Genomic DNA, 26,439 nt, shown 5'->3' with positions numbered 1-26,439 from the left:
TTTATTTGAGCATCTGTTTCTGTAGAGATTAAAACCTTTCAATGACTGCAGAGTTGGGAGGCTCAGTATCAGAACTGAGCCACAGGAAGATCAAAAATTAAATGTCTAGTGGGATCAGATTAAAGGAAAAGAGAATAAACTGAAGAGTAGGACTTCACTGGCTAGGCATGAAAGACCAACAGTAAGACTTTGCATTACACTCCTAAACTAAAAAAGTTTTTTCCTTCTTCAACATCGAGTGCTCTGAAGATGAAAAGCCTCTCCTAGGCTGCCACCTAGCTAGTTAATTTCTTGTATTGTTTTAGGAGCTATTTTAAAAAGCTCTTTTGCTCCAGCCCTTATTGCATTGACTCCTCCCTTCTGAGCTGGTATTTTGTCAGGAGTTTCAAGAGCGATAAAAACTTGCTGCCAAGTCCCTTTCTTCCCCACAATGTGTTTTATAACCCAGCGTGTAGTTCAGTCTGTCTAAACACTGCACTAGTACACTGCCATCAGTTTCCATGGAGATGATTAACTCCTACAGAGCCAGAAAGCGTCAGTGTGCTTTTTGCCCTTTCAGCACATGAAGAATATGACAGCATTTACTAAAATCAGCCTGTACAAACATCACATTTTCCAGACAGTTCTAGCAAATGTAAGGATTTACTTTTCCTTCAATCCCTCACACAAAAACGTGGTCTTAACCAAACTTGCATTTAAGTCATCTACTAGAATGAGTTGCTCTTTCTCCTTCTACTTCTCCTCCTTTGCATTGTCGTGATGCCCAAAGGCATGACAGCCCCACTGACATCAACTTTTTGAACTACTGTGTCTTAAGAGCAAAACCAAGGCATGAGACATAATGAAGAGTCCAGAACAGAGAAAGGAGACTACTTTGAACTCAATCAGAAATCAGAATACAAAACAGAAAAACTTTGCACCCTAAAGTTAAGGAGCACTGTTATATGAATCTTCATAGTTTACCATACTCCTAGTCATTTACTCCTCTAGCAAAAATATACTGTCAGTGTATATTCATAACAGAAATTTATTTAACACCATCTGAAGAAGTTGAATTCGACTTAAAACTATCCTTAATCTAGTATAACACAACCTAACCAGAGCAAGAAATTAGACCTTCCTTTAAAAGGTAGCTAATGAAGGCCACATGCTGTCATCAGCTTTAGCTGTAGAAAAACTGTTTCCCAGCCTCACTTTCACAGAAAGAACAATCTCTCTGGCACTTGCCACTTAGGTGGCATGTTTGTTGATCCAAACTATGAAAACGGCAACAGAACTTTTAATACTGCAGTTTCCTGGAAGAATTCCCCAATATAAAACTATTTTATAAATATTTTCCAGGCTATCATCACTGAAGCAAACTGTAACTTTCCCAGCACTTTTAACATGTAATGTTTTTTTTGGCATTCAAGAGCAGATACACTATATAAACTACACATGAATAACCAGGCATAGCTGTAGTTTCTGTAGAAGTGTTAAGGGCAAGAGAGATTTTCTTGCCTGTAAGCTTGGCTAGCTTGAAAGAGCCACTGGCAGGGCTCACAGCAATGGGTGTTCTGCAGCAGTGGGAATTATTTTCTATTTGACTTCCACAGCAGTTGCCAAGTGGATTTCTTTGCAGACTTCACTTGGAGTCAGTACTCTGTGGGTACAAGCAGTGCCAAATCCCCCAACCCTTTTTACACTGCGCTAAGACAATCCACAGAGGTGCAAGACTTCACCCATGCAGTCCACTCAACAACTGCTGAAGCAACAGCCTGTATTTACTTTTATGTGGCCATGTGTCCAGTATTAACTCAAAGGACAGCACTAATTGATTTTGTGTACTTTACCACAGGACACTTACCAAGCAGCAACCCTATTTGGTTAACCACCCTTGGCTACCAGCAAACCAAAGAACTTGAATCCAGAGTCTTCATTACCCTGAGAGATTCTGGGTGCTCCCCTTGTCCCCCCATCTAAAGTTAGCGTAGTGAAGACCCTTAGGGATGCTAAAACCCATAGCAGAGAACATCCGCAAGGATCCAGTAGAAGTGTTTCAACTTTCCCAAAAAAAAGCAGGCAACTTCGCACGCCTCCCACAGCTGCAAAGATCACAGCCTAGCGCACAGAAAGCGTGGAGACACTTGTTACCTGCCTCTCCAGCCCACAGGCGCAGCACCACAAGCCTGCGTGAGCCGCACCTTCCAATGCCAACCACCACGGGCGGTTTCCTGGCTTGAGAGAGCTCACCCTAATCCTGCCTCCTACTCTTTTGTCACCAGGCTGTGGAGGAAATTTTGGCTGCCCGCACCTCCGATTGTGTTTTTGCCTTGCTGCAGGAAAACCAGCCGCTCTGATTTCCTGACGGCATTTCTTGGAGAGGCTGCCACCGCTGCTGCGGGACAGGGCTGGCTGCTGTGGGACGCCTGGCTCCCTGATGCCCCTCAGGAGGGGCTGGGCAGGGGTCCGCCACCACACACCTCTCCTTTTACTAACCCAGGCGTATTGCAGCACCTACCGGAGTCATACCTGTCTTGGAAGGTCAACTCACCCTCCCCGGTTCAACCTGCCCAAACCTCTGTTTTCAGGTGTCACCCGCAGGACGAAGGACTTGACTCCTGGTGACAGCCCGGCTGCTGCCTGAACCCCCCACCCCTTCAGGCTCCCACAGAACTTTCCAGAGGTGCAGGCTTCGCACCGGCGGGGCAGGTGCCGGCTCCCCAGGCGAGGGGTCTCGGCTCCCCGCCTCAGGGAGTCCCCCCCCAGCCCTGGCGGGGCCGGTGGCTGCGGGGCGAGGAGGGGGCCGCCCGTTGCGGCGGCACTTACCGATGTCGGAGTTGCAGAAAGCGTCCTGCGGGTGGATGGGGACGCAAGTGCAAGCCTCCACCACCAAGTCCCGCAGGCTCCAGCTGCAGAGGAACACGACGAGGAAGCTCAGCCACGCCGTCATGTTGCCCACCCTTCCCCGAGGTGCCTCCTCACTTCTGCGGAGCGGGAGGGCGGCCGCTGGGTTTGTTCGCCTGACTTTATTCTAGCTCCCTAACAGCCCGCCACCGCCTGCCTGCCTGCCTCCTCGCACTGCCTCTCTCTCTCTCGCTGGCTCAGCAGCGCAGCCTTCTCTCGGCGGGACGGTGCCAAGCCTGAGGGCAGGGAGAAGCCGTGCAGCTGGCCGTGCGGTGCGATGCGGAGCTGCGCTGCGCCGCTGATGGGGCCGGTGCGCCGAGTTATAGCCTCGATCGCGCCCTCTCGGGCTCCGGGGGCGCCGCCGCCCCCGACCAATGGGAGCCCCGCATTACCTCATCGGCGGGAGAGGCCAGAGGGGCCGGGGCGGGGCCGCGGCCGCCGCTTCAGCGCCTTATAGGGAATAGTGCGGGGAGCGGCGCGCGCGGGCGGCGGTTGGGGCAGGTAACGGCCGCTCTGAGGGGAAGCCCCCCGTCCCCTCACGCTTGCTGTGTGCCACCCCGGGCGGGGGGTTGAAACTCCTCAAAACTAGTTGTACCTCCGAGGTAATCGGCCAGTGTCCGTCCCCGCCGCCGCTCAGGTGCCCGGCCGCGGGACTGGCCCCGTAGTGGTCCCCCTGCCCGCCCCAAGCCGGCACCGGCCTCCCCTCAGCCGCACCGCGGGGTTTGTGGTTGGCTTGGAAAGCTTGAGGTTATTTTCCCCTCTAAACCATCTCAGCTGTCTGCAAGCTGGCTTTAAACCGGAGGGGGCAAAGTAGTGTTCTTAACGGCTTTCAGAGCAGCACTGGGTGTTGCTTCTGCCCCTCTTTCAGTAAGCAGTGAGAAGAGGATGGGGGAAAAGGGCCAGACTTAGCTGAAGTGCAAAACCGGGATTTCGCCCTGCGGTTTTTAATCCTGCTCAAATGCTCCTTCTCCTCCTGTCACACCACCACCACCATCCATCGCTTCCCCTTCCCAGGGCTTTCGGTCAGAAAAGGGTCATAAGCTGCTAAAACCAAGCTGGAAAAAGCAGCGCCGTATCTACCCAGGCGCTCCCAACATTTAATCTCAAAGTACATTTTAGCAGAGCAGCTTTAGTGGAATTTATAGAAAAGTCCTGTTTGTTTTGTTTTCCTTTATCCCCCTTTGGAACGGTAAATTTCTATCCGCTGTAGAAATGTAAATGTTATAGAAGAGCTGGGACTGTAAGGAAGGAGATTGCCAGCTGCAAGATACAGCCAGCCTTATTATCCTGCAAGGGGGACTGAGGGGTGATTAATCACAGTATCAAACCAGTGTATATAATGTCAGAGTACTTTCCACGGGGTTTACAAGACTTAAGCATGTCTAGTTATAAATTATGCTGGTATTAAAGGGCAGGGACCAGCTGTCCTAAATTTCTAAATAGTCAGCTAAGTCTTTAGATTTACAATTCCGCTCCATCTGGGTGAAGCACAGCCTGCCTACACCTTTTCCTTAATCATACAGTCCATATGAAATTAAAACCCCCAGTCTTATGGAAACACAGGCTTTTATTTGGAGGATCGGTACACAAAAAGCTTCAAGATGGGTGTTGCTGGTAGAGATTGAGGTTACAATGCTAGCAGTGGGAAACACAGGTTCCTACCCTCGCTGTGACACAGACAACCTGTGTGACAGCTTCACCTCGCTGTGCTTCAAATCCCAGTCTGTGTAACGGGGATAACAGTGATGGGAGCTTCTCAGGAATGTGTGTCAGTGAACACACTGAAAAAATTAGATGGTGTTGAGGTGCTAATGGGCCATATAAGTATGTATGAGGCAGGGTATTAAACAGGACATTTGATTTAGACACATCAGTGTCTGAACCATTTGGCTTCAAACTGCGATATTAGAAACACTGTGCAAAAACACTCCTTACGTACTTGGTTAGCTACTGCTTAAGCTACAGCTGAAGTTGAATCTGTCAGATTGGACTGTCATTTCAGTCTCACTGGGTGTAAACAAGGAACAACCCCAGCGACCTCAGCAGAGTAACACGAAAGAAAAATGAGGTGTGTCTGACACTTTCATTTTTTCTTTGTTGTTGTAAAAAGTTTGATATCACCAACATCATGATACACCTGGTCTATCAACATCTCAGATCAGTATCTGAGAGAAGTGGAGTTATTCCATAACCTGACACTGATGTAAATAAGAGTTTGGCCCACACACAACTAGATTATCATCACAGCTCTGGCACCACCTTCCTTCACTCTCTGGCCAAGTAACTCCACTGAGTATGTTTCTCCATTTCTATAATAACACCTTTCCTGCCTGTTCTGAGGACTAACAAGCTGAATGCCTTATAATAAGCTTTAAAGATGTTGGGTGCTGTAAGAATGCTAAAAGGAACTATAACACATAGATGCATGTATTAGCATTGTCCGGAGCAGTAGTACCTGTGTTCAATCAGGAGGCACTTAGCTGGTTCACCTGCTTTTTTGACATCTAGATATTCTTTTAAAAAATATATGAACTTCTCTATAATAGTAAGCATGCAGGTTTTTTCAACCACAACTGGATACTGTACAATAATAACAATACTTATTTACCACTTTAAGGGTCTGTTTCATACACAGAAACCATAGTGCTTTATTTTTGTAAATCACAGGTAAATAATACCCGGGAAAGCTCAGTCTGGCCAGTGGCGTGCTGGGAGGCCTTGGTTAAATCATTTAACCTGCCTGCACTTTCATTTTATCATATCTAAATAAAGATATTGTATACTATCCTCTGATAATATCTGTTAGATATTTTATATTAGCCTTTCTCCTTTGAGACCTACCAGTAAAATGCACTCCAGAAGAGCCAGGCAGGGGTTCTGAGTGTTTATTTATATGAGAAAATTTTGATAATGGGGTCAAAGTAAGGCAGAAAGTCGATGAAAGAACTGAAAGGAGAACTCCATCTGAATTCTTGCTCTATGCCCTGTCTGCATGGGAGAATCTGCAAAGGGAAAAAAATGAAATAAAAACTAGCATTCAGCTCCCTTGCCTAGATAAACTCTAAGCCTTATATGGCCATAAAAAATGTAGCAGAGAAAAAACAGAGAAAATAAAGACCTTGATCTTCATATGAGAAAATTAAAGTTCACGTTTGGTTAATGTCACCAAATAAAGAAATCTATGTTCTCCCAGTCCTCCACCAAGAACACACTGTTGAACACAATTAAGGATCTCTCTGCTTTACTGGGCAGCCACACCACTTCATGCTGTGATCTTGTCGGATCCCACAAGCTAAGCATGACTGGGCTGGGTCAATAGTTGGTGTGAAAATTCCCAGGGAAAGCCATGTCCCGCAGGTGCTGTTGGCTGAGCGGTGTCCGTCTTCCCTCGGTCCTGCAGGAATGTGTACAGACAGTGCTAGGGGGCACTGCGCTCCAAGAGATGGCTGCATTTTTTGCGGATGAAACTAGCTTTCTTGCAGTATCTAAAGAACTCACGCTCTGAAAAGTAAAGATGTTAAGCTGAGTTTCTTGGTTAAGTTTCAGGAGAGACAACGACCTTCTGCTTCCATAGATACTCACTGCAGTTTACATCAGGAGCGTATTAACAGTATCATTTTCCTTCCCCGAGTCAAGCTCGTGGCTAGAAAGGACCAACCCAGAGTGAGCTGCAGAGACTGAGATAAAAATCACTTTGGGATATTACTTCAATAGGCTTAAGGTGTTGCTGTAAGTGAACTAAAGGCACATTCACTTCCCTTCTGATCACATTTCATTGTGAGGGATACCAGGCGCTGGCAGAAAGCTGTTCCTGAACTGAGAAAAGCACCTGAATGTAAGTAGTACAGAAGGGCTTCATCAAACTGCAGGAACTGCTGACCAAAAAAACAGAGAGAGAGAAAAATGAAAGAAAGGCAGGCAGGAAGGAAGGGATGGAAGGAGAAAAGGACAGAAGGAGGGAAGGAGGAAGGGGAAAAGAAAAAAAGAGAAAGAAATAACCCTGTTACCACCACTACCAGAGAAAAAAACCCTGACACATGCAGTGGCTGAAAACACTCCATCTCATCAGCACACCACAACTAGCTCAAACTGAATGAAGTCAGGAGACTTAGGCCTGCACTCCAAACAGTCCTGCCACCTCCATGAACAATGTATTAATTTTAAAAGCTTCTGAAGTATGGGCATTTTTCCATTTTAACTTTTCTGCAGTAACTTGACTTGATTCGTAAGCGTGGAGTCCTGCCATTAACATTCTAAAATGTCCAGCTGCCAAGTTGCTGAAAAGCCTGCTCTTGTCCTAAAAACTTTTCTTGAAGTTGACAATCCCCATATCTTTTACACCAGCTCAGTATCACACCCTCTAGGAGATATCATTGTTTTTCTGCTTTTATGCAGCAGATGGGAAAGGATAGCTGCTTTTCGGAGGTGTCTGATGTCTTTTTTTACAGCGCAGTCATGTCATCTGGTAGGGCAGTGCAGAGTCGTCATGTATTTTATTAGCAAAAGATTCTCCTATTTCCTGATTATCTGTTTCTTTTTCAGAATGACTGTTTTTTCTGATGCTGTCCTTTGAGAATACTGTTTTGTTTAAAATATATTTGCTATGATTTATGAGTGTGAAAAAGGTTGAAAAAACCTCCTCCTCTACTAATTTCTCCATTGTATCAGTGAACTTCATATGCTACTTAAAATAAGACGACTCTTTCTTCAAAAACGTCTTTGATTCTATAAATACATATGAAAAAAATTCATTTGATCTCTTTCTCAGAGGTTGCAAAGGAATTATGTCACCTTCCTGTCTGCAAGCCAGACATAGGTAACGCTCTATCCCATCCCAAGCTTTTAATTTGAGGTGCACCGTTAATCTTTTGTCGGCTCTAATGTTTCTATACTGCATTCAGTCTTCAAGGACCCTTTACAGATTGTGCTTACAGGGAGCGCCCAGCCTGGGAGCAGACCACAGGCACCATGTGTCACCAGGCGTGTTACAGTATAAAGGACTGTCGAATATGAAATCACCCTCTCGGTCATGCAGGGACCCTCCGATCAGGCTGTGATGTGGCATCAGCTGCAGAAGGGCAACCAGGAAATATCTTTTAACAGCCTTATCAAGCTGAAAATGTTTCCTGCACATGACGGCGCTCTTTGGCCCCAATCCAGCAAAACACTAAGGCACATGTTCAACTTTAAGCACACAAGATGCTCTGCTGAAGTCAACAGGACCGTTTACATGCACAAAGTTAAATATAAGCTTAAGTGCATTTCTGGATCAGGGCCAAAGGGCTCAGTACCACGCAGGGTTCAAGCCAGGAGGCTGTGATTAGATGGTCTGACAGAGGCCGGGGGGGAGGACACGACGTGATTTGCTTGGCTCTACCTGCCTGTGCCTCATTCCAAGCAATTAATTTTCTCTCATTTTTGTTTATAATAAGTTTTTCCATTTCTCTTGCTTTGCTTTCATGCTGCTGTAGCCATTTCCAAATTGAAGTTTTGTTTTTCTTTTTTAAACCCTTCTAAACTGCATCAATAGCTTTAAGTGACTGAACAAAGAGATTTCAAATAGATGAAGTGCTTCAAATGGTAATAAGAACTGGTGTTCCCAGAGCTTTGGAGGCTGGCACTAAGCAGAGGAGAGAGTGAGAGCGATTGAAAATCACTTTTCTGTTGTTCCTTTGTACGAACTGGTTTCTGGCTTATGCAATGCACAGTAATTAAAATGACTGGAATGCCTCACATTTTTAAGAGAGCTTTAAGGCAGCTCTGTGGCATTGTGGCCAGCAGAGTTCATGAGCAGATTCGTGGCTGCAATCAAGATTTGACGTTTCTATCAGCGTGACTTGAAGAAGATAATATCTCTGGAGAGGAGTTTGAGGAAGAAGGAGTAGACACAGAAAAGTCACATCTGCTCCCGGCATCAGCTCCATGAGTAGCTATGGGGCAAGCCTTCCTTTTGGCGAGATTAGAGCCTGAAGGTCGGTGTGGTCATCAGAGATCTCATTGCTTGCTTTATCATTGTAGCCGTGATGTCTTGCCCAAATTTGAGTGTGGGACAGCACTTACATGTTCTCCATCTCTCACTGTAATATCAGTTACTCATAGTGCCTCCTTCTAGGCACTGTACAGGAAATGTCTCTTTCCATGAGAGAGGGTTTGCGTTTGAGTACTGGCCTCTGCAGTTGCTGGGTGTATTTGTGGAGGTCCAAACAGCTCTCCAGTGTTTAGCAGACAGTGCCTGGCAGACTGGCAAGTCTCTTTGCTCACAGCAGGTTGCTCCCTCTGTGATGAGGTTTACTGTGCTCAGCAGTGGTAAGGGAGTATCTATCTTGCTGCTCTTCAGTCCTCCTGGCACAGTCCAGAATTTCATAGTCCTATTTTTTATTTTTGTCATTGAAGGTGGCTGGCCACTGCATCTCTGTTCCTCTTTCAAGAGCTCGCCTGGCTTCTCACAGTGATGAACAGCCAGAGTAGCAGGAGAGCTCCATACAGCCTCTCTAGGGAGGGGAGCTGACTGGCCTGAGGATATGACCTTTTTGAAATGCTGAACAACCAGATCCTTCTCCCCTGACCTCTCTGCCTCTCACCAGCCTTCTGAGGACACAGACTGAACCTGCTCCCTCATCTCCCATAATCTTTCTCCCCTTCTCCTACACATCAGAGGGCACTGTCAGGATACGGTGGTCTCCACAACCCTGTGTGAGTACAGGCAGGTAGAGAAAGATTCCAGGCAGGAGACAATAATCCTGTGTTTCTTAGACCACCCTGAGGCTGAGAGCTACAGTCCCTCCATACGCAGTAGGCCAGGCAGTCCTTAGGGTGGGCCACTGGTTTTAAAGCATGTTGGAATCCTCTGAAATCACCATGCTTGTGAAAAGCAGAAAGAGCAGCACCAAGGAGCTGGCATTCCTCTTTTTATTACAATAATGAGTCTGGAGACGGTGCCAGGCTGTCAGGTCTGAAGGAAGGGTCTTCTCTACCTGCAGATCAGGTGCAGCTGCAGGAAAAGTTACTGTCTTCTGTCTCCCCCTGCATAACCTGCAAAAACTTCCTGCAAGAGTAAGCCAGTCACTTCATCCCCATAGTCCAGCTGCTACTAGTTTCTCACCTGAAACTGCAAATAAAGGTGTTAGTTACAAGAACAGCCTCTAATGATGAGCATAGTGTGCCAGCAGGGAACGCACTCGGTGATTCCTGCCATGCCTGTCAGCACATGGGTGTCAAAAGTGAGAAGCAGTTCCTCTGTGTGGAGATCCCAACAGAGATCGCTGCCTTGGCACAGGATTTTTTTTTAAATTCAAATTGACTTTTTCAATGCTTTTGTTCCTGTGTTCCCAAATCAATGCTGTATTCTAACCAGCAGCCGACTGCTCACTTATGGCAGGGCCTTCCCGCACAGACTCAAGGTCCCAGCCTGTAAGCAGGGGATTTCTGATGTGAGATTTCAAGGACAGATCTCTCTCTTCTCTGGAGCAAAAGGCAGCACTTCTGTTTCCTCACTCGTTTGGAATTTTTCTCCATAAATCTTGGCGTACAGTGTGAGACAAAAGATGAGGAGATGGTAGTTCTGCAGCCCGGAGTGAGGACTCAGTCCCTGGTCTATTATCTTGCTCTTCCTGGGTGAAGAGCAACGCATTCATCAAAGGGCCTTTTCAGGTCAGCAGTGTGAGTTCCACACCTTATGGATTAACGTCAGGAGTGAAAAGATCAGTGTTTGATTTAGCACAGATGTGTGAAAATAGTACTCTTTCTCCACTGAAGACAGAGGGAAAAATCTACAGCCCCTGTTCCCCTTTCTTTTAATCTGAAGGCCCTGAACTATCGCTTCATTGTGACTCTATGTGCTTCTGCAGGGTGTTTCAGGGGGGGCGGGGGAAGAAGCAGAAGTATGGAAAGACATCAGAGTGTAATTACAGAACCTTTTTGTTCATTTAGCAAAGTAGCCTTGGTTTCCATTTCATTGCGAGTGATAACGGCAGCAAGAGTTAATCTGTATCCACATACAGCATGGCTGGAGGTGAAGCCAAGAAAGAGAGAGCAAACTTCCTCTGGTTTTCCTTTGCACTGAATGAAAGTGTCTTTACCAGGGACTGGAAGGCTGGGATTATGATCACATGCTTTATTAGCAGAAGCTTGAAAAAACAGCGTCCTATACTGACGGAGTTCAACTCCTTTTGATTTTAACTCGGTTTGTAGCAAGAGCAATATGGTAGCTCACAGTGCCATTGCTCTTCTGATGGAGAGCACGCGGTGTGGGTAAATGTACTCACATGTCACTGGTACTACCCGGAAAGGAGGACTTCCAATGCATAGCAGAGGCAGCAATGAGAGGTACCAGAGCCAGCAGGAACCAGGAAGATGTCAAATGTATGTACAGATAATGTACCAGGAGTTGATCTATGAAAGTACCAAAGCTTGAACATGTGCCCTGAGCAAGAAAACTCTTAGCAACAGTGGCACTAAATCTCACAGAGTGGTGGCCAGGGGTCTGGTGTTTTCCCAAGTGCCCTGCTGCGGGAGCCTGGACTGCTCCAGTGCAGTGGTTCATCACAAGTGCTAAGAGGCCAGGCAGGTATTGAACATTTTTCAGGTGTCCAGCATGAACTTAGTGCAGCACATTCCCTCTCCTCTCCTCTCCTCTCCTCTCCTCTCTTCCCATGACTGTTGGCTGACAGGTGGCTGAGGGGCTGCTCCACAGCGTAGCTCCCATTCTTACCATCTCTCAGTACCTGCAGCAGTGATTTTAAGCAATGGTTAAAACAAACTGCAAGAAGATATTGAGCTCTCATCCCACAAGTCAGGGAGGCAGGAGGCCTCTCCCTAGACACCAAGCTGAGGTCAGTGAGGAAAGTGCTCTCAGTGTAAAAGTTTTGCAATGCACGGGAGGGATCTACAGTTTTACTCACAGGATAATTAATAGAAAACAATCAACAAAGAGTCTGAGCAACAGCAGTTTCTACCAACAGAGAAGTGGCTCTCCAGCAGACTTGACCCAGCACCCAACATTATGAAAATTACATAGACAAGCATTTTATGCATTTTCATTTAAGCCGTGTCTTCATGATCTGTAAATTACAACCAAGCACTTTTCAACCAAAATCTTGCTTCCTCTTCTCCCAATTCAAGTTCAGCAGAACCACCACAAACCCAGCAAGTGGAAAGGGAAGGGAGGTTTTTTCAATGCAGGCAAATCCTTAGTGCAGCTAGAACAGAAGGCGCTAATCTGGTCTTCCGTATCTTACAGGATAGCTATGGGACACAAAAATGATCAGAGGACTGGAGCACCTCTCCTATGGCGACAGGCTGAGAGAGTTTGGGTTGTTCAGCCTGGAGAAAAGAAAGCTCTGGGGAGACCTTATAGCAGCCTTCCAGTACTGGAAGGGTGCCTACAGCAGAGATGGGGAGGGACTCTTTATCAGGGAATGCAGTGATAGGATGAGAGGTAATGGTTTTAAATTGAAAAAGAGCAGATTTAGATTAGATACTAGAAAGAAATTCTTTACTGTGAGGGTGGTGAGGCACCAGAACAGGCTGCCCAGAGAAGTTGTAGATCCCCCATCCCTAGAAGTGTTCAAGGCCAGGCTGGATGGGGCTTTGAGCAACCTGGTCTAGTGGGAGGTGTCCCTGCCCATGGCTGGGAGTTGGGACTTGATGATCTTTAAGGTCCCTTCCAACTCTAATCATTCTATGATTCTTTACCTTCCATAGGCATTGCAATTCTCTCTCCCACTGTTCAGATTAAATCATCTATTACTGGAAAAAAGCTTCTCCCATTGATACTTACATAAAGTCACTTTTGTTTCAAGGAATTTATTGTGCCAAATAAGCAGAATCATGAAAATGAGCCTGCCACATGGAAGGAGAAGGGGCAGGGATTTTTTTACTCCATTTGAAATTGGTTTCCCCATCCAGAATAAACCTTCACCTCTGAACATCATATATAATGGCAACTTTTAGTGGTGGTTTTGGCAGTGTTAGGTTGATGGTTGGACTCGATGATCTTAAAGGTCCCTTCCAACTTAGACAATTCTATGATTCTATAATTCTATGAACTTAGCTTAGAGGGGCTAGTATAGCATTAGCTGTGCGTAGCTGTAAGCGAATAACACCACAGATTGCTGGCTGGAGGAAGCAAAAACTTATTCCCAGTGAATTGCAAGAGCATTTCCTTCTCCTCCCTGTGGAGACAGAACCTAGCTCCTTACACAATGCCTCCAACTCCCTTAAGGTGTTTCCACAAGTATCAATGCAATTACTTTAAACAATATTTTTGTTGGGTTTTTTTTCCCCCGGAACTATAATCCGAAGGACAGGCAGACATAGCCATTCAGTTTTATTTTGAGAAAAGGCTTTTGAGAATAGGAATGAGAAAAATGGAGAAGCTGGTGCTGCAAAGAAATCCTTATCCTACCAGGCATTTCAAGGAAGGAGGAGGGAGGGCAGCTTTTAAAGCCATGCCTATGACTGCATGTAAGGGATAGTTCTCAAAGGATTCTCTTAATCAGATTCTGCAGAAGATAGGCTGTCTCTCTGTAATTCACTCCATGTCTTATTCTAAGGCCATATGCTGTGGTCACATGAAGATTTACAGTCTCAAATTTTCTGGCCTTGGAGAATCTAAAAGAATTATGCAAGAAATCATGTTCCATGCTAACTGAGGCCTCACACAGCCGTGCTTTCTAAAGGCTGCTTCTAACTCGATATATGGCCCCTCTAGGGCTTTGTAAGCCCTTCTGGGGAAGAGGGGAGGGAAGCAAAAGGGGGAGCTGCTGATCATTGCCATATGTGAGAAGCATCCCTGTCTGCACGTGGGTGTGACGTCCATGTTATCACAGAGGCTGAGCTCTGCATGGCCCCCTGTTTCCTGTTTCCAGTCAGCAACTTGCTGCTGGAGCAGGAATCCCATATCACTCTCTACTGCGCTTACAAAAGAGGAAAATGACAGCCAGCGGAGGGGGAAGGGGTGGGGGAAATCCTCTTAAATAGCCATGTAGGATGTCTGGGCAGGGATGTGAGCCAGGAGTCCTCAGGGGCAGTAGAATAAGTGGGAGTTTAGCAAACAACCATTTTCTTTCTTTGACTAGTGTTCCTCAGAGACCTCAGCACTCCCGTTCTCAGAGCTAATTTGAGCTATTTGTGGTTGGCCTGTTCCTAATGTCCCTTTCCTATCTCTCACACACCCTGAACCTTGGGATACTCTCTGTGGGCTGACAGATGACGTGAAAACCTCTAATCTGCAGGTCAAATATCAAAAATGAAGTGGGATCAGGAAACTGGATGCACAATTTGCTTTTTTCCAAATAAGGGAGACAGATACATTCATATTAGAAGTTCTTAGCATACCAAGTTTGTGGAGGCTTTTTAAAGCAATGAGGGGAATGACTTATTCTTGAAAATTTTATGGTAACCACCAAAGATGTTATCATCCCATGGGCACTGCCTTTCCTATGCAGACTATGACTGACATGCTTTCATTATTTATTGGCACCGCTCTTCTGTAGGAAAACCAAAACCACATTGTCCCAAACACTGTACTGATCTATAACAGGCGTAGCAAGTCCCTGCCAAAGGGCATGGAGTACATGTTAGAGAGGGTTCAAAAGGAACACAGAGGCAATAAAGCTGTGATGTCAGGACTGAAGGAGCTCACAGAATGTGGCATTCATACTGTAGATGCCATGTTCATGGAAGTCTGAATCTTACCTGCTTTACACTCCTGTGATGATTTGTCAATGCAAATAATAAGATAAAACATGTCAATGCAAAATTTGCTATACAGTCTGTGATGAACCTGATGTCCAGAGGCACCGCGGGGTACAAAAGGAAGGTAAAAGGTTTAGAATGACTCCTCCTATTTCAACCAAATTTTTCCAGAAACATGAACAACAGGTGGCATTTTTTTTCTTCCCCTAAATTTCTTGTGGATTTCTGCTCCTGATCTCCCTTCATCTCCACATACAAATCTGTGTCAGACACTCTGCAGGCCAAAGGTGTATGCGCAGTGATGTATGTGTGTAAAAGGGCATATGGACCCCTAAGGGATCTGGAAGCGGAGCTGGCTCCACTCTGTAAAAAAACTAAGTACAGGAATCCTGGGTAGCTGTTTAGGATGAGAAAAAGGTAGTTATTATTCCCCTCAAAGACAGGAGAGCACTATTCCTTGAGTTGACAGGCTGTGTTTATGTTCTTAATTGGGCAAACTGCACTGATTTTGTGTTGGACTAAAAATTAAAGACTAAAAATCTTGGACAAGACTGCCTGTAGCACTCTGCTCTGGCTGGCCGGAAGCAGTCAGTTTGCATATCAAACAGACCTAATGAGCTGCCCATCGCTCTTCTTCGTTCCCTGCCAGTATTTCCCAGCTGAGGCCATGCTGCACAAGGAGCTATTTTCCACCCTACTGAGACCCAGTGAGGACACTGTAGCCAGCAACACTGGTAGCAAAAGCATAGACAGGCTGCTTGCAGTAGGGAGAAGCACATATGGGGGCACATGGGCCATCTCATGTTGGCTCTGGCTTCCCACAGATTCCTGGGAGCTCCGCTGATTGCTGAAGATCCCCTTCACTTTTAAGAGCAGTGTTGGCATCTTGTTTCACTTTCAGACAGAGGTAAATCCTGTCCAATCTGAATGAATGGATAGGGGAACCTCCTCCCAGTATCTACAGGTTTTCCCGATAATGTCTGGGCAGATGGACACAGTCCTTGAGTCCTCGAGGATGTGAGTCCTTGAAACTATCCACTTTGGAGGAGTAGAGGGTGTGGTGCTGTAGACAGGGCCAGATATACGTGTTGCCCTTCACAAAGAAGCTCACTGTCCTTCAAAGACTGAATATCAACAAAATCCTTCCTCTAGGGACTTCCAGCTCTGCCCAAGCCAGCTGTAAATTCCTTTGAGGCCGAGACTAAGAAAGCTGGAATCCTGGGAGGATCTTGGTACAGTCCCAAAACCATTTCCACTGAACCTTCCCCAAAACATGGTTTCTCCAACCCAGGAATGCGAGCTCTGTAACAATGGCAAAGCTGAAGTCCTAGATCATTGGCATTAACTAGTATTACCTCACTCTGTGCTCTGTCTCTCTCATCTAATAGGAAAATCCTTGGCCCTCTGGGAGACAGACTCTTTTTGTTCCATTTTTGTGCAGCACCTGGCACGACAGGGGTGGTAATACTTGAGTGGGGTGCTACCTCCATATAAACAAATAAAAAAATTAGTGGGATTCCAAGCTTCTCTGTTTACCACTTTTATTTCGGAGTGAATAATCATAAAGCATCTGAGTTAACACAGCTAAGCTAACAGCTGCTTCAGCCAGGAAATGGCTGAGAAGGGGGGAAAACAGGGACTGGCATATAAATTGCCATGGTGCAGTGGAATAGAAGCCATGAACTGGTGTGGAGGGACTGAAGCAGGAGATAGAGGAAAGGTAGCTGTGTACACATAGACCTCCTCAGCCAGTCTCAATAAAGCTGGAAGAAAACTACATGTGCTCTAAAGCAGGTGAAGGTACAGTCATTCAACCCCTGGACAGCTGGCCACCCTGACGATAAGGACCTACCAGCTGCCCCCTCACTTGCCAGACCTTGTGGTTTTGCACTCTGTGCCTCGCCATCTCTTTGTCCTTTTTATCAGAATGGTGCCTACCAGTTGTCACCCTGTGCAGGAACCAGTTGAAAAGTTTGGCTCTCCCACTGCGACAAGTTTCCTGTGCATTTCTCATGCTTCCTTGCACAATACAATTTGTTTTCTGAACATTTGCAGACTTCCTTTTTTAAAAGCAGAGGTTCTGGAGGGACATAACACCTCTTGGAGCAAACGCATCCCCCAAAAGCCTTCCCCGTGATGTTGTAGCCCCAATTGTCAACACCCTTCCCTCCAAGGATGGAGAATGCGATCCAGGTCTCCCTCTCCTGCCTGTGGTGTCTCTGAAGCAGTAACGTCTCCAACAAGCAGCCAGCCAGAATAGCCACCAGCGTGGCGGGAAGGGCATGTCAAGGGTGGGAAGGAAGAGTGGCTGCACTACATTGTGTTCCAGGCATGTTTAGTTGGCAGATGGTCCCTAAGGGGCTACCAGATGCTGATGTATGTTTAGGGCAGCTTCTGGGCTACTTGCACTCATATTGATAGAGGTAAGGCAAAGTGATGCAGCTGCAGCCAGCTCCTAGGAGCTCTCCTCCTTCCCACCGCTTGTCGGTAAAGTCTGAGCAGAGCAGAGAACCTACCTCCACATCACACCGCTTATACTCACTGGCTTCTCTGCCTCTTCGTAAACACAGTTACATAGGAAGGTGGCTGTTTCAGTGAAATCTTCCCTCTGGGGTGAGGAAAAAGGCAGATAAAGAACAGCCAACTGGAGTGCTGTGCTCACACTCTTCCTTGCACCCTAAACTAGACTCACAAACTGTCAAGAGCAATCTAACTCACTTATGCTCACAGGAAATATGCACAAGCACTGAAGGGGGGATGGCTGTCAGGGCTGTTCCCAGCTCTACAACAGCCCTTTGATGGGACTGGACTTTTTTTTTTCTTTTTTTTTTTTTCCCCCCAGACGAGAGGCTGGTCAACACCTCCACCCCCAAACAGCTGTCTTGCCAAAGGGTGGAGAAGCAGACCTCCTGATTGAGGGTGGAGCAGTTTGAAGAGGAGGAAAGCAGTGACTTCACTTTTTATTAAGTAATAGCAGAGCAGGGTGTGCGTCACTCTGAAAAACAAAAGTTTGGGTGGGGGCAAAGGCTCTCTGCAGCATCTTACACATGGAGCCTTCTCCTTTGTGGGAAATCAGCAGAACATGCCATTCCAAAGAGTGAACCCAGAAAGTTGAAGATGCAGTGGGTTAGACACCTTATAATCTCATTTAAGGGCATGCAAGAAGAGCACTGAAGTGAAAGGGCATATAATGGCAAAGGTGATTTGGGCTAGGAGGGACAGAGGAGCATGGGAATAGGTCAAGTCCATGTGAATGGAATATCATGGGAATAGATTCAAGTCTATGTGAATAAAATGGGAAAGAATGGGCTGGACACAGCACCAGGGTGAGGCAGGGGAGGGCAGGGCAGCATCAGGGAAGGGGTTGCCGTCTGCTTACCCTGGAACCTGGTCAGACTTGGCTGGAGCACCAGTACCACCACAGCTCAAAACGCCCTGCAGCCTTCTCTTACGTTGTTGGCTCGGTCTTTGCAAGGAATCCGAAACTCTTGGAGTGCATCTGGTTTGTCCCTTCCATGGTGCCAACACACCAACCCACACAAATGGGGCAGCTCCAGCAATTTTTATACCAGGGATGATTCTTGCCCTGGCAGGGGAATTCTTTGTAGACAGAATAGATCTCCTCAAGCAGCACGTGGGGGTCGGCTTCCATGGGAGCATACAGCACTAGGGTCCATGTACAAATACCACAGAGGATGAGGGCAGAATAGACAAAGGCGTCTTTTACAGAGAACTAACCCCAAGGGGACTGCTGTTCTTAGGTTGGCAACAGCCTCTTCTCGGTCCTGTGCTAGTGAACAAGTATCATAAGATCTGGATCTATCTCCCCAAGTAATCCTTTCCCTGCAGCTGACTCCTGCAGGACAGTATGGGCAGCCTCAGGCCAGTCTGTAGCTGCATTCCCTTCTCCCTGATTCAGTTGACTTCTGCCAGACTTGACTACTGCTGAAAGAACCTCTCAGGCTCGAGAGCAGTCTGGTATGTTAGAGATGATTCCAGGCTGTTCTCATCATCATAAGGGTTAAAAGCAGTCTTAGACTCCAAAGACTGCAAATGTAACAAATATTTTCATATGCTTATACTGTTTATATTGCTCAGAAAGTGCAGTCTCCAGAGTGGCCATCAGAGCAGAAGCTGTTTCACAGATGGTTGTGGGCTGGCTGTAAAATCCTGATGGCTCTGGACGACGCTGATGGAATGATCACAGGATACCTCTGGCCCGGCTTGCAGCGGGGACATAACCAAAGTCACTCTTTCCTCTCCTAGTCCTCCCAGGTGAAACTTGGAACACCTTGACAATATCCTCCAGAGACATGACAGTGTGGGGGCCCACCTACCTAGCATTCCTCTAGCCAGCACAGGTACCAGAGTGTAGTGTATCAGTGCCGGCATGTGCTTTGCTTGTTGGATAATTACTCAGGATCTTGCCTGGGCACGTTTGACCTGTCTTGAAGTCCAGGCTGTTACATTTGAATTTGTGCTACCACATGCTTCACTTATTGGATATTTACCCAGGATCTTGCCTGAGCGCGTTTGACCTGTCTTGAAGTCCAGGCTGTTACATTTGAATTTGTGCTACCACATGCTTCACTTATTGGATATTTACCCAGGATCTTGCCTGAGCGCGTTTGACCTGTCTTGAAGTCCAGGCTGTTGCATTTGGACTTGTGCTACCACTCAAATGAGTTATTTTATATCTGGTTCCTACCCACCTTCTCATACTGCAACTACACATGGTGATCAGGTCTCAGATGCAGTCAAGAATTCAGGCTCTGCTTAGCAGAAGTGTAAAAAACTGCTAGGCTCTCCAGTATTCAGGCCCTTTATCTATTTTTTTACTATATATAAACTGAAACTCCAATGTCATGATAGCAAGACCTCAGTGGCTCCTCATGCAGATTTTCCCTAGAGACTCACCAAGGTTGCAAAGAGCTCAAACACAAGCAATAAGCCGCTTTCTTCACTTCTGCCTCAAGAGAGAGGAAAGATAAAAAATGAAGGAAGCTATAAGTGTACCATTTCTGCCAGTGATTGACAGCTGCAAGAGCAGAGTTCAATTTCTAAGGGTCACTTAGAAACAGAATTTTGTGTTGCCACTCCCCACCTGAGAAAATTAAATTGAGTGCTCAGAGAGCTCTACTTCCTTGCTCACAAATCATAAATGGCGTAGCAGAACAGCACTGATTTGGAGATAAAGAAGAAAAGAATAATGTAACATAAACAAAATGACAGGCATCCACCAGCTCCCCCAGCGATACTTGCCAGAGCCCTTTCATTGCTTGCTGACGCAACTGCTACAGCAGACCATTGCTTTCCCCTGCTGTAGAAAAGCTCTACTCACAGCCAACAGTTTTGGGGTACCGCCACTCACCTGCTGGGTAGCAAAGGCTTCTTCAGAGCTGGAGCTGAGCAGGGGTGGGAACCCCTGACCAGTCTGTCTGTGGTGCTGCTTCTTGCAGCCATTCTGACTCTGTTAGTGGCTCTGACTAAGCATCCCCCATTGCCTGCAGTTCCTGCTAGCCACTCCTCATCTTCAGTGAGTCCTGGCTTTTTGTTGCTCAAAGACAACTTCTTAAACAAACTTTCTTGGCGCTCTAGTTTGCTGTATTTTTACCTCCCAAGACTGCAAATGATTACATGAAGCTAAGGGTGGTCACCTGCTGTGGGCACAGCTGGTCTCAGCTTTTCACACTTACTGAAATTCATATTATTATATTTACGATGACATTATTATTATTTTCTTACACAAATCCTCCCACATGTGGTAGCATATAAAAATCAGAATGTATAGGTATTAGGCCTGCCTCTAGGTTTCTCCAGCTCTTTTTCTCCCCAACTGAGGCCAGCAGAGCAGTCCTGCCCTTCTATCTCTCCATTACTCTGGGCCTCCTTGCTGGCAGGCCAACAAAACATAAAGGAGAAGACAGTGTCCAAGTTAATTCTTTGTGTCTTACGGTCAGTCTGAACATTTCATCAGGATTCACCAAAAAATAATAGCTGTCCTATGTAAGCCTGAAGACAATCCTCTGTTTATAACAATTTAAGATCCTACTGTTATATCTCCACCACAGACAAATGAACGCAGACTAAGAGATGCTAACGAGCTGGTGATTAGTTCCAATGCTTTTCCACCCCTTTCCTCTTTTCTTAAAGTAGGCAATATTCCCTTCCCAAACCAGGGAATTAGTAAGACTAATGATGGGATGTATCATCCCCGCATGCTGAGCGTGACTCACAAAATCAGTATGGCCTTAGCAGCTGAGAGGAACAATGCTGTGTGTTCTCAGTTACTCTTTTTGGCTACGCCATCACTGGAGCCCAGAACAAGGGCAATGATGTCATGGCCATAGGCTTAATGTGTAAGTAACATATACAACACTGCAAGCTCTCTGTGATCTATTACTTCCACATTAATGTAACTTGGGGCATATATACACAATTAGTTGCCAGAGCCAAGAATAAGTCATTTGGAACAGATTATTTTATTTCAGGCTTTTAACAAGAATACTTCTCAGTCCCAGCAGGCTAGTTCTGGAGAGGTAGTACCTAGCTCAACGTTCAGCTATATAATTTAGTCAAGACCTCAGCTATAAAGACAAAAGTTTGGAATGTAGAAATGGGCAGACAAGAATCCCACTAAGAAATAGCTTACATTTTTCTGACAATTAACCATTGTTGCAAGTATTTACATAAAAAAAGAATAAGAAAAAGCTCTGAGGCAAAGGAAGAAATTATTCCCAGCCATTTTCACGAAAGTGACTTTGAAGCCTTTCGTGCACTTGTATTTGAACAAGGCTTTTTCTCCATTAGCCTCTGAGGGGGAAGGGGTTGTTCCTTCCTTTCAAAAATGTGTTCTGTGTATTTAGTGGTCCCTCAAAGGAGCCAGCGCAGGAGGGGGCGTAGAGGCTAAGCATACAGCGACACTGCAATCAGAGGCCAGTCAGTGGGTCACGCAGACAAGCTCGTACTAGTTTTAAACTATCTATCATCTCGTGTGTGTGCTGATAACCGTAGCCATGGAGTTCACGGTAAAGCTATAGCAAGCATACTCCCCCGGGGAACTGGGCAGGTTTTGCTGCCTGCACTGAGCTCTGAGCTGCCAGCTCAGGTAGCCTCAACTTAGCACGGATGGGAGCTACTGTCCGCTTTCTGCACGGAGAGCTGTGCCAAGGGCGACAGCTCCCTGCTTCATAAAACTCTTCCCTAATGTGCTGCCAGGTGGCTTGCGGGTGCCCCAGGTGACAAGGCCCGCTTGTGTCTTGCATTCTGGGCCCCTTTCATCATTTACTGGGCTAAGCCAGGATTCCTCTGCCCAGCAAAACAGGGGAAGCCCTGAGAATTCATAACGCGAAATCTTATCTCAAGGGAAAAAAACAGAAGCTTGTGTGTAGAGGCTTGTTGAACTATGCATTCCTGTAATAGTTTCCCAACGTTGAGCACCAATGGGACAGTCACACACTCTGCTGCGTGTTCCCAACAGGCTGGAACCTTTATCTGCTGGGCAGGCTGGGGCTGGAGCGCTGCCAGCCTCTCTCCCTGGAGACCAGCTGTGGCCCCCCGGGTTCCTGTGCCTCTGCACTGGGCACTAGGTTGGTGGAAGCTGGTGCAAAGCTGCCTGTCCAATTAAATTTGTTATTTTGCAAAAGGATTTAGCTTTGTTTGCTGGTTATTACTAAAGAAAAATCCTAAGCTGCTGCTTTAACCTGCGTTAAACCTTTCACAGGGCAAAAGAATCTGGTTCCTTTCCTTCGAAGTTGTAAACAAGGAGGAGAAACCTAAGAGAAGGCATAGAAAAGAAAAAAGTTTAAAAATATTATTACTGCATTCTTTTTACCTTCCAATCAAAAAATATTTTTACATTTCCTTTGCTAAAAGACTGCCACATTAGAAGGGTAGCTGAACTTTGCTTCTGAAAAAAGTCTGACAACGGGTCACCAGTCACTGTTTCAAGCATACTCCAGCTCCCACACATACCTGCTGTCTCTTCAGGGATGTGCTAGTAAGCCCATCCAGAAGGGTCTGTAGAATATAAAGTTGATGAGACGTGTTCACATATTTCATATTTTTTCCTGTACAAACAAATAAAGGGAAGCCAAATCAAATAAACCACTTATTCCAAAACAAGCTTTCTATATACAAGAGTTGCCCCCGTTTAATTGAGTTTGTGCCTGACTATTAGTTAAAAAAATAAAATGTTATCTGTTGAGAAAGTTTTAGACCATCAGGACAAAAGTCCTCTACAACAGAAGAGGACTGTAAATGTTTGAGCACAAAAACTTCACACATAGTAGCATTTCTACTATGGTTGCAAAGCCAGGAAATGCCTATAGGAAATGCCCTTACAAAGGATGCCATTGATGTTTTAATTTTCCTTCTCTGAGCCCTGTAAGGTAGATAATTTCTTTCACAGGATTCCTGTCGCAGAATTCCTGCAATTAAAAAAAGTAATATTTCATACTTAGTTTTAGCCTTCTGCTCAGTGGGTGGACCTAGATCTTCTCTAGTACACAGGGTTTAAACCATGCTCTGAGAGCAGAATGACTAAAAACCCCTTTTGAGTTCATGGCATTCAGCAAGATATGGTATCTAACTGCTTCAGAAACATCGATAAAACTGTTTTCACAGCACTACACTGGTTACTGTAGTGGTTATTGTGTATTTTGTAGATGAGAGGCTGCCTGCTGAAAGTGCAGAGTCAGAAGGTTTTGTATACCTGATACAGAATGACAAGGACTTACATTTTCAGAGTTTCCAGCACGCAGCAGCACTTAATATTCAAAGCACAAAGCCCAGATGCAGTTGCAAGTGTTCAGTCCCCCTTGCAAGTCGGCTGTGGTTCAGCCATTCAGGGGCTCTGGCTGCAGTGCCAGCTTCAATGGCTTGCCCCCCTGTCACCAGAGCCCATGCCTTGCCCTACAGCGAATCAAACCCCCACAACACACACACAGAGCTGTTTGTGGCCCTGTTCTGCAAATAGGATCAGGGAATCAATTCATAATAAAAATAACCCTTTTGGGCTTTGGAGAACAGTCTGGGACTGGGGGGGGGTATGTCAGGCATCCAGAAAGCAAGGGGTAGCCATGTCACGATCACCCGCAGGAAATCTGGCACAAAGTAACTTGCCCAGCGTCACACTGGAGCTGTGTGGCAGTGCCATGGACACCGGCCAGCTCTGTAAGGCAGCAGCCCATTGCTTCAGTCCCCTGATGATTCTTGCTCCTTCTGCAGTCCCCTGCCTCTGGTGACCACCGCCATCTGCTTCCCACAGAGCACGAGGCAGAAAGCTGCTGCAACGTTTTCACAGCCATGAGTAGCCCTCAGAGCGATTTCGTCCTGCCTGTGGAGCAAGGGAGTGTCCAGATAAACAGTAGTCTCTGGGCTTTGAAATGAAGACAGCATCATAACCCATTTGCACGTATATTGCCTGGGTAACTTGAATCCAGGATTTCCTAACTTTTTAAGCATTTGACTCCATAACCATGAGAAACTTCTTAATGTGGGTTTTTTGTGTGTGGTATGTGTCCTCATTTAGAGTAACCTGGAGTACAAGAAGAACAAGTAAGAGAGATAGCTATCAGGGCAATGCCAAAGTTTGGAACAAAGGCTTTCTCCTTGTTCTTTCTGCTGGATTATTTGGAGATAAAGGAATTTGGAATGATTGCAGGCAAAGGCTCCCGACTCTCAGAAGCTGGTTGTTGTTATTAACTGCGGAGTTGAACTAGCTGTTAGCTATTCATCACACAAAGTGCTATTTTTTACTGGGAGTGAGAGGGTTGCTGTGATGTCCAGCACAGGTTCCTTCCTAACCCATGACCACTGCAAATATGTGAATCCGTGACTCTGTTGGACATGCAAAGCACGCATGACAGGCTTTGCTCTGCATCACTGCCTAGCAAAATTCTTTTAATTTTTCTCTTGTACGCAGATATACATAAAGGAGGTGACAGTTTCTTTTCAAGTATTGCCATCACTAGGATGGTCTGGGAGATGCCATTACTGACCTTTACACCAGTGTCTTTAGCTCCCTCCCAGGTACAAGCTAGAGAAGTCTCAAGGCCGTTCTGACAGTTGCATGATACGTGGGATATTCTCATGTCTCCTGTTTCCTTACCTGAGACCATTTCAGCAAAGGATGGGACAGCAGCGTCATCCACTTTGCTTATATTCCTGTGCATTGAGATAACTCTTCACCAGTTCATTATATCAGCTTTAGTGAAGATTCATGTAACAGGTGGCACAGAGTCAACTATCGGAGGGGAGAAGACTTGGCGCAGAAAGATGAGCTGTTGTGAAGTTCACTAAAATAACAGACTCAAACTCCAGCTGGGTCATCCTTAAAATTTCTGGCTTCCTTCTTTCAGTGCATGAGATCCAAGCTCCTCATTTTCAATTTTCAGGCTCAGAGTATCTGTGCCTTCCTGCCCCCAGTACTACCCCAGTCTACCTTTCTTTTCTTAGAAGTACCTTCTGAGGCTTACACTTTTCTCTTTGTGCTGTGCTGCTTCGCCCTCTCCCTCTACCCTGAAACAGGTAGCTCTTATTTTCCATGCAATATGCAGCCTTCTCATTCTCTTTCCAGAAGCTCCTTAAAAGCCCTGACCAACAGTGTTCCACACTTACATACCCTTAGCCTAGATTTTCTTGTTATTATATCTGTCCTTACACTCTGCAAGATACTGAAGGGCAAGCTTGATACTAGGATTTTCTGTAATGACCTCTCTGCAGATATTTCTGTGTTATTGATAATAGCCATAAAGATAATAATGCAAATAGCAGGAATAATGATAACTATACAGTGAGTGGTAGAATTACTCTTGAAATCAGCCTTAAATTTGAACAAAATGTAGTAATATTCCTTCTGGAGAAGCCAGAAGCACTCTCCTCTTGCAGGATGAAAGGAGCTGAGGAATGTGCTGGATGGCACTGAATTCCTGTCCTCTTGGGTCTTTAATGGGTTTCCTGCTCCTGTAGGTTCAAAGAGCAATTACAGTCTCCGGCAAAAGTACAGCAAATGGAAAACAGATTCTTTGGCTTTCACTAAAATGCCAAGAGAATAAGTAACCAAAAGATGGAGGACTCAAAGTGACTCCATTGAGCAGTTTATTGAGCTGAAGGGAAGTTTCTCTCCCTTCTCTGCCAAGGCCAGACAAAGTCCCTAGCATAGGAGGTGGGTGGTGGGATGGGTTCACACCCATCTCCCTGGAGTGGTTTCTCTTGGACAAGAGAGAGACCAGACTGCTGGAAACTGCCTCTGGGACCAGCTCCTTCACTTCTTTGTTGGGGGGTTATTTTGTGCCTTTGAATTGACTGTCAGAGAGGAACAAAAGCAAGGTCTGGGGAGATGGGAAGGTGGCAACAGCAGGGCAGCTTCCTTTACTACAACAAATCATCCTAAGGGTATATGGAGATACATATCCAGTATAAGTCAGCTAGATAAACAGAAATAGGAGCTAACTGAGGAACCAGCCTTGGTTATCACCTGCCTGACAGTGGCAAAACTTGCTCATTCATCCAGGGAAAACAGCCACATGCCCTGCACAGAGAAGGAAAGTTGTGAAGGCGAGTGATGGAATATGGAGGGAAAAGGCCCTCAGACCCAGGATAATCCTTCCAGAGAGCTGCTGGATCTATGGGTTAATACATCAAGAGAGATTAGTGGGCATGAGTGCTGTGAACTGCATACTAATCTCTTGTGAAAATCTGTGTAGGCCACACAAGATGGCCTCCAACAGGGCAGCACCTCCCAAGCGTTCCCTCAGGGCTCTGCAGAGTCAAGCATTTAAGGTTAAAAATGAAGTCCACGGGTACAGCAGGACTGGATTTAGGACCAGAAGAGAACTTTTTTTTTTTCCAGAT

At 46.0% G+C, this 26,439-nt stretch overlaps 2 protein-coding genes across 4 annotated transcripts in view; one reads left to right on the top strand and one right to left on the bottom strand.

Moving 5' to 3' along the window:
* TIMP3 (TIMP metallopeptidase inhibitor 3) overlaps positions 1-3,200 on the bottom strand; it is a 35,690-nt gene extending 32,490 nt beyond the window's left edge. Inside the window, exon 1 of the mRNA XM_014963579.1 lies at positions 2,809-3,200. Within this exon, the coding sequence (XP_014819065.1) occupies positions 2,809-2,932 (124 nt within the window). The 5' untranslated portion in view covers positions 2,933-3,200. The remainder of the gene's footprint in view (positions 1-2,808) is intronic.
* SYN3 (synapsin III) overlaps positions 1-26,439 on the top strand; it is a 199,132-nt gene that overhangs the window by 104,673 nt on the left and 68,020 nt on the right. The window lies entirely within an intron of this gene.

Source organism: Calidris pugnax, unplaced genomic scaffold (genome assembly GCF_001431845.1).
Source record: "Calidris pugnax isolate Ruff unplaced genomic scaffold, ASM143184v1 scaffold44, whole genome shotgun sequence".
Taxonomy (NCBI): Eukaryota; Metazoa; Chordata; class Aves; order Charadriiformes; family Scolopacidae; genus Calidris; species Calidris pugnax.
This window is presented reverse-complemented; position numbering and strand designations above follow the sequence as displayed.